At 56.6% G+C, this 7,461-nt stretch overlaps 1 protein-coding gene across 1 annotated transcript in view; it reads right to left on the minus strand.

Moving 5' to 3' along the window:
* Positions 1–1,586: 1,586 nt before the first annotated feature.
* GLI1 (GLI family zinc finger 1) overlaps positions 1,587–7,461 on the minus strand; it is an 8,377-nt gene continuing 2,502 nt past the window's right edge. The window contains 8 exon segments of the mRNA XM_010171313.1: positions 1,587–3,862; positions 4,202–4,481; positions 4,864–5,112; positions 5,482–5,646; positions 6,129–6,278; positions 6,899–7,039; positions 7,167–7,268; positions 7,379–7,461. The exon segment at positions 7,379–7,461 is cut by the window's right edge and continues 1 nt beyond it. Coding sequence (XP_010169615.1) covers positions 1,587–3,862; positions 4,202–4,481; positions 4,864–5,112; positions 5,482–5,646; positions 6,129–6,278; positions 6,899–7,039; positions 7,167–7,268; positions 7,379–7,461 — 3,446 coding nt within the window.

The following is a 7,461-nucleotide window of genomic DNA, read 5'->3' on the forward strand; positions in this document are numbered from 1 at the left end:
AGGTTCTGGAAAAGCACAGAGAATCTGCAGGAGCCTTGGGAATAGCTGGGAACATCCCAGCACACCTGGAGCAGCTCAAGCAGCAGGAAGACATCTACTCAAGAGACCTGGAGAACAGCCCCAACAACGTACCAACAGCTTGGGAAGAGCCCTGGAGCATCCCCAGAGACACCAGAATGACCTAAACCACCCAGTTTACAGGTCTGAACTGCCCAGTGCTGCCCTGAAGACACAGTGTTCCCTTGGGAAGCCCAGCCAGCTTGCAGAACCAGCAAGGCAGCCCTCAGAACAGTGGAGAACACAGAGCAGCTTAGAGCCACCAAAAGGCCACCTTGAGACTCCAGAAAAGCCCCAGAGCAGCCCCAAACACACCTAGACAATCCCAGAGAACCTACAAGAGTCCTCAGCACTCGGACCAGCACGAGAGGTGCCAAGGTGGTGCCCCAACGTCTTAAGGAAGAGCCCAGAGAAGCCACCAGAGATGTCAAGATGGTCTGAAGGAAAAGCCTCAGATGCAGGCATAGCCCCAGGGGCACTGAGCTCTACCCTGAGACTATGACCCCAACCACACGTGGGTCTGGTCTTACTTCTGATGGTGCTTTTGTTCAGGTCTGCAACACCAGGGCAGCACTGCCCTGTCCATCCCCCACCCCTGCTGTGGGTACCAGCCCATGAAGCACGTGCTATGGCCACATCCCCAATCCAAAGGTGGAGGGATGCTTCTGCAGGGCTGGGGACAAGGAGATCTTGGTTCCAGAGGAGGGAAAATGGGCAGGGGGGGTGGAAGCTGTACAGCACCTGGCACAAGAGTCCAGCTTGGAGTCCATCTGCAGGGATAAAAAGGCACAGAGCTCACACTCCCCTGAGAAAGGGTTTAATGGGGAGGGGGGGGCACCGCTGCTTCTTTCCAACAAAAGAAAAGCTGGGGTGACACCCCTGGGAAAGACACAGACATATACACACTATGTACAGAGTGACACAGGCAGTGCCAGGCACCCCAAAACCCCCTGCCACCAACCCTGCGGTGAAGAACTGCCTCCCCCTCCTCTTCTCCCTCCTTGAGCAAGATGAAGGGGAAGGGGGGGTGGGCTTCCCAGGTGAGGAGTGATTGCAGTCATGATGAAGACTGGGATTTAAGGGGGAAAAGGGGAATGGGAACATAGGGATGGGGCCTGCCCACAGTGTTGAGGAGGGGGGAAGTCTTTGGTTTCAACATTAAGCGTGTGCAGGGCCACCCTGTCCAGAGAGTTAGGGGACACAGGAAAAGGTTCTAGGCACTGGAATGGAAAGGGCTCAGTAAAACCAGTTCCTCCCACAAGAGGTGACCTCAAGTGCCTGATCAGGGTTGCAGCTGCATCTGGGACCCAGCAACATCCCTCTGGTGAAAGATCCTGAGACCCAGCAACATCCCTCTGGTGAAAGAGCCTGGCACTCCCGGACTGGAGAAGGGGAGACCCCAGGGGTGTCTTCTCCCCCCCTCCCTGCACCAGGCATGTGAGAAAGGATTTCACACCTCTGCCCAAATCTGGTTTGAGCCCCCCACGCCATGTTGCAGACATGCCCACTTGATGGCTGGTACCTCCTAGTTAGGACAGGGAGTTGAGGAAATGACTCTCCCCTGCCAGAGTGCTCAACATGGAGCTCATGTCACCCACAGCCATGTTGGCACCACCAGATGCAGAAAGGAGGAGGCCACCAGAAGGGCTTGGGGGCCCAGGTAGCAGTGCAGGTGTCTCTGGATCTTCCACAATGGCAGCAAAGTCCAGGTGTGTATTCTCCAGGTCCAGAGAGTCCAGGCTGTTGGCCACCTGCTCCCCTGAATCCACGTAGTAATAAGAGCTGCCTTTGAGTCCTTCCAAGCTCCCACCATAATGCCCAGGACCCTCACAACTCGCTGCCATTTGGCCCAGCAGCTTATGCCCACCTTTGCCCACCTGCCCATGTGTGCTCTGGTCTAAGTAACACAGCAGGGCATCGCTGGGCCCCTCAGATGTGGGGCGGGCAGGGGGCAAACGATGTACACGCTGGGAGCTCGGTTCCATTCCCTCACAGGAATTATTGGGCTGAGCCAGGTTGCCCCCATAGTTTAGACTGTTTTGGTGACCAGGGGGTTTAGGGCCACCAGGTGGGTGTGGCACCATCTCTGGATTGAAGCATGGGGCATTAAGGAGGTGTTGGGTCTCTGGTAGACCCTGCAGGTGATCTGGTTTGGCTTGGTAACCAGAGTACTTGGGGTTGAGGTACAGGGGTGCTTGCACAGCTTGGCATTGCCCAGGTTCAGTGCCCAACCCCATGCCAACCTCCATTCCCTTGGAGGCTAGTTGGTCTCCCCACATCAAAGCCTGTTGGGCTTGCACATAGCTACGGACCATCACTTCTTTGGTCTGTATGGTGGGGGCCTGGGCTCTTCTAGCACCCGGGCTCAACATGCCCATGTAACTGACACATGCCTGCTCCTCAGACTGGTAGCCACCAGGCCCTACATTCATGGCTTGGCCAAATGATGCAGGAGGATGCACGGGCCCAGCAAGCTTGGCACTCTGGCAGGGAGCAAGTGCTGGGGCAGGTGCTGGGTAACGCTGCTCAGATTTGATCTGTAGTCGGTTAAGCCGGTGCCCCCCAGAAAATGGCACACTGTCCTGGCATGAGCTCACAAGTTTGGGTTGCTGCCCACAAGAACTGGGTAGTGGGTACTCAGTACTTGGATGGTGACAATGTGGCCCAGACATGGCAGCAGTAGAGGCACTGACACTGGATTGCCCAGAATTCATCTCCAGATTGCCTTGGGGAGGTTCATCCCAAGGAGCTGGCATGGTCCCGTTGCCAACATGCATATTTGTGAAGTGCTGGTTCGTCTGGCACTGAGGGAGGGAGAACTCAGACTGAAAAAACCCCTCCTCCATGTCCCCGTGCCCTCCTGGGTTCAGCTGCACACCCGCTGTGGTCCGGTGAGCGCTGCCGTAGAGCCCTTCACACTGGAGCTTCATACCTGTCCCCTGGCACGGGAAGCTTTCTTTGGGGTAGTTCAAATACTGTTCCATGTCTAGCAAGCCAGACTCCATGCCTGGGCCAGGGGTCTCTACGCTCACACTCTCCAGAAAGACATTTTCACTGATGCTGGGTGGGCGTGGGGAGAAGACACGTCGGGGAAGGTTAACATCAGAACCACCCAAGGGCTGCAGAGCAGTTCTGCCCACTCGTGGCACATTCACATTACCCACGCTCTTAAAACGATGCACCCTAGGTGGAGCATGAGGGTTGGCCACAACCCGGGCAGGGTCACTAGCCCGCCGCACACCATTCTGAGGCACCAGGTGAGGGGGAACATTGCCCACGTAGCCAGGGTGGTCATTGGAACTGTGCCTTCGCAGCAAACCATTTGAAAGGAAGCGGGGTTCAGCTGGCCCAAGGTAGTCCCCAGGTAAGTTGTTGTGGCCACCCATGCCCACCCGCTCCATGTTAGGCAGTGGGGTTGGGGGTGGACCACCTGTAGCTGCAGCATATTTAGCCTTGAGACGGTAGCGTTGGGCTGGGGTAAGGTTACCCACACCTGGCAACCCTCCACAGTGGTTGGCATCACTGGAACGTCGTGACTCGTCTGGAGAGATGGGGTCATAGCTGTCTGCCAGACCTGCCCCACCAGGCATTGTCCCTGCCTCGCCACCTAGACATGGCCCAGCCAGGTACGGGGACACCAGGGAGGAGCGCCGGCTCACGGTGTAGGCTGAGCTGACGGTACTGGTGGCGCTGCCCCGGCGCTCACTCGATGGCATCCCCATCTCCGCCGCAGACAGCTCTGCAATGCGCCGGTGAGAGGCAGCTGGTGTGGGCAAGGAGATCCCAGGCACCTCCCCAGGCAGACCTGAGGAAAGAAAAGGAGGAGTTACATCAGGGCACTCGGGACACAACGCGGCACCGATGGTGAGAAGCCACCTCCAGTACCAGGACGTGGCCTCTTCCGTGGTTAGTGCCTGGTAGGACAGAGGACAGGACAGATTCAAGTGGTGGCAACAAAGAGGGAGCAGAAGATCATTTAGGTTGTAGAAGATCTTTAAAGTCATCGAGTCCAAAAATAAGGCACAGACCAGATGTTGGGGTCCACCATTAGTGAAAGGAAGGTCTGTCTGCAAACCAGACCTCTCTTGGCACAGTGCCCATGGGATTGTCCCCAAATCTGGGTGGGAGGGAACCACAATCTCACCGGCTCCAGGGATGGCTGGCAAATTCAGGCTCTTGGTAGCCGATGGCTTCCTCATCTGCTTCAGTTTGTCAATGCGGAGATTTTCAAGCTTGTGAAGGGCCATCAGCCCTGAGGTGCCCATGGACTCACTGGGCACCACATCCTCCAGCGTGGACAGATCCTCGTAGCTCCCACCTGCGTTGCCTGCCATCTCCACTCCACTGTCATTGTTGGTGGTGCTGCCAAGCGGGGAGTGGTCACTGCTGCAGGATGACTGCCCACCTGGGCTGGGCTGTGGCTTCTAGGGGGTACCCAAAACATTAACCAAGGAAAATGGGGTCAGATATCCACTACACACTTGATGCAACCTGCGAGCCCACACCTTGCCAGATGTGAAGGTGACTCTTCTACCAGGCAAACCGACTCCTCCAACAGGTCTGTCCCCACCTCCCTCCATCATAGAATCATGGAATGGTTAGGACTGGAAGGGACCTTAAAGATCATCCTGTCCCCACCTCCCTCCATCATAGAATCATGGAATGGTTAGGACTGGAAGGGACCTTAAAGATCATCCTGTCCCCACCTCCCTCCATCATAGAATCATGGAATGGTTAGGATTGGAAGGGACCTTAAAGATCATCCTGTCCCCACCTCCCTCCATCATCACACCCTCAGCTCCTTACCAAAGCCAAGTCAGGCACCAAGAGTTTGCTGTCATCCTTCCGGGTCTCAATGGGGCCATTTGTGTCTTTCTCTTGCTTCATGTCTGGGGGGCCACTGGGGGTGGGCAGCACACGGCCTGGCACCACATCCCCTCGGTGCTTCTTGGTGACGTGGGCGTCGGGGCCGTGTACCGTCTTCACGTGTTTCCGTAGGGAACTGGGGTCTGTGTAGCGCTTGGTGCAGCCTGGAATCTTACACACATAGGGCTTCTGCCAGGGAAAAAAAGGTAGGGACAGTGGAGTGAGGGTGTCAGCTCTGACTAGAGACCCTCCCCAACAAAACACCAGCCAGGCATGAAATCCATCCCCCTCCCATCCCTCTCAAGAACTGAGAGTGGGAAGGGATCAAAGAGGAACCAGAGGAAGAACACAAGGACCGTGCTCCACAGGAGTGGGACAGGGGATGAAGGGACCCTGGTGGGAATGCAGGTGAGTGAGGAAGGGAGCAGGGGGAGCAGGCAAAGAGGAAACCAAAACCAAACCAAACCAGGGCTGCAGGGAGTTTATAGAGAACAGGACTAATCAGGAGGCACACGGGGAGCCCAAAGGGGTGCAAAGAGCCCCCAGATGGGTCCGTACCTCATTGGAGTGAGTGCGGTTTTGATGCTTGGCCCGGTCAGAAGCGTTGGAGAAGGCTTTGTTGCAACCCTCGTGTTCACACACATAGGGTTTTTCACCCGTGTGTGAGCGTAGATGAGTCTTGAGGTTCTCCAGGCGTGAGTAAGCTTTGTTACAGCCTTCAAACTGCACAAGGCCAAGGCAAGCAGGGTGAAACACGCCACACACCTTCAACAGACCCTGTCCCACATCACCCCCATCCTACATACCCACGGCACATCTGCCACGGACACGGATCACACCTCCCAACCACCACACAACACACCCATCCTCATCGTCACCCCCACTGCACAGTGCTCTACCCGTCTGTCCCCATTGTGTCACCTCACCATGCACTGGCCACGTGGCCACGCTGTACCCAGCCTGCCACGTGCCTCTTGGACCTCCTGGGCATCTCTGCCATTGATCACACAGGCTGTGGCCTGCCACACTCTATCCATCATGCACTACCAACCATGCTGCTGCCCACCCTGGCTGTCCCACCTCGTTTTCCCCACCACATGGTCCCCCCTCTCAAAGCCATACACCAGATGGGTCAGCTCACACCCTGCCCTGAGCAACGCCTGGTCCAAGGCACCACAGCTCAGCTGAGGTTTGTGCCAGCTCACCGTGCATTTGTGAGGCTTCTCGCCCGTGTGACGTCTCATGTGCACCACCAACATGTACTGAGCCTTGAAGGGCCTCTGCTCCCGGGAACATGCTGCCCAGTGGCACACAAACTCCTTCTTCTCCCCATGGATGTGCTCATTGTTGATGTGCTGAGGAGAGAGGGGCATCACTGGTGGCATTGGGAAAGGTGCCAAGGGTCAGGGAGATACAGGTGTCTGGAGTATATCATGGGAGAAATGGACATCAAGGGACTGGGATGGTGGGTGCAGACACCAGAGGTTAAGGGAAAAGAGTGGTCAGATGGTGTCTAGAGGAGGTGGGGGATACAGGAGATGGCTGGGGGCTATTTTGGGAGGACCAAGAGAAGGCATAGGGGTCAAGGTGGTCTAAGGGGTGCTCAAGGGGATATAGGAGAGTTGGAATGTCTGAAGAGAGACAAAGGAGGAAGTCTGGATGCACCAGTGGCTCAGGAGAGCTGCTCCAGGGGTGAGGAAGGCCAGACTGGGTGTTCTCCCTAGGGACATGGTATGGGAGGGTCAAGAAGAATTTGCCCACGAGAAGTGGAGGATGCACATCCCTCCCTTTCTAGGGGCAACTTCCAACATTGTGCACCTGTGTGGGGAGTTTTTGGGGACAGGGTGAAAGGAGGGGAGCAGCCCAGAATAGGACTGTCTTAGAGCAGGAGTCATGGGTTGACACAGGGGGATGTCAGCCAGCAGCCTGAGGGCACGTTTGGGGACTGGGGGTACCCAAGAAGGACCCAACTCACATGCACCAGCTGCTCCTGGGTATCAAACTCCTTGGCACAGCCATCCCAGTAGCAATTGGTTTCATACACGGTCTCAGACTCAGGTTTCCCATCCTCCTTCTCCAGATCTTCCCGAACATCGAGCATCCCCAGCAAGGGATCCTGGAGAAGCACAGCCAGATGAGCACTCCCAGGTACCACCCTTCATGCTCCTTGTTACTGGGAGTGGTGCCAGGGAGCAGTGTAGAGCCCTGGGGAAGTGGGGAGGGTCTCAAGGCCTGGGGAGTACCTGGGTGCCTGTGGAAGCTGGACTGGAGATGTCACCCTCAGATCTCTCCTCTGGGTATTTGACAGTCAGGGGGCTGCTCAGGCTCCACTCCAACTTCAGCTGCTACCGGGGCAGGGGGAAGGTGGAAGGTGGAAAGCAGTCAGCACGGAGATGCCCACTGGACCACTGCTAATATGGGATGTATGGCTTCTATGGATGCACATCCCCCTTACCTGGCAGTGTTTGAGGGTCCCACGAGCTGGGACATGGTGCAGGAGCCCTGGGTGGTTGGACAGATGCTCATGGGAGGGTGGGG

The sequence above is a fragment of the Antrostomus carolinensis genome, unplaced genomic scaffold (genome assembly GCF_000700745.2).
Source record: "Antrostomus carolinensis isolate BGI_N321 unplaced genomic scaffold, ASM70074v2 scaffold23550, whole genome shotgun sequence".
Taxonomy (NCBI): Eukaryota; Metazoa; Chordata; class Aves; order Caprimulgiformes; family Caprimulgidae; genus Antrostomus; species Antrostomus carolinensis.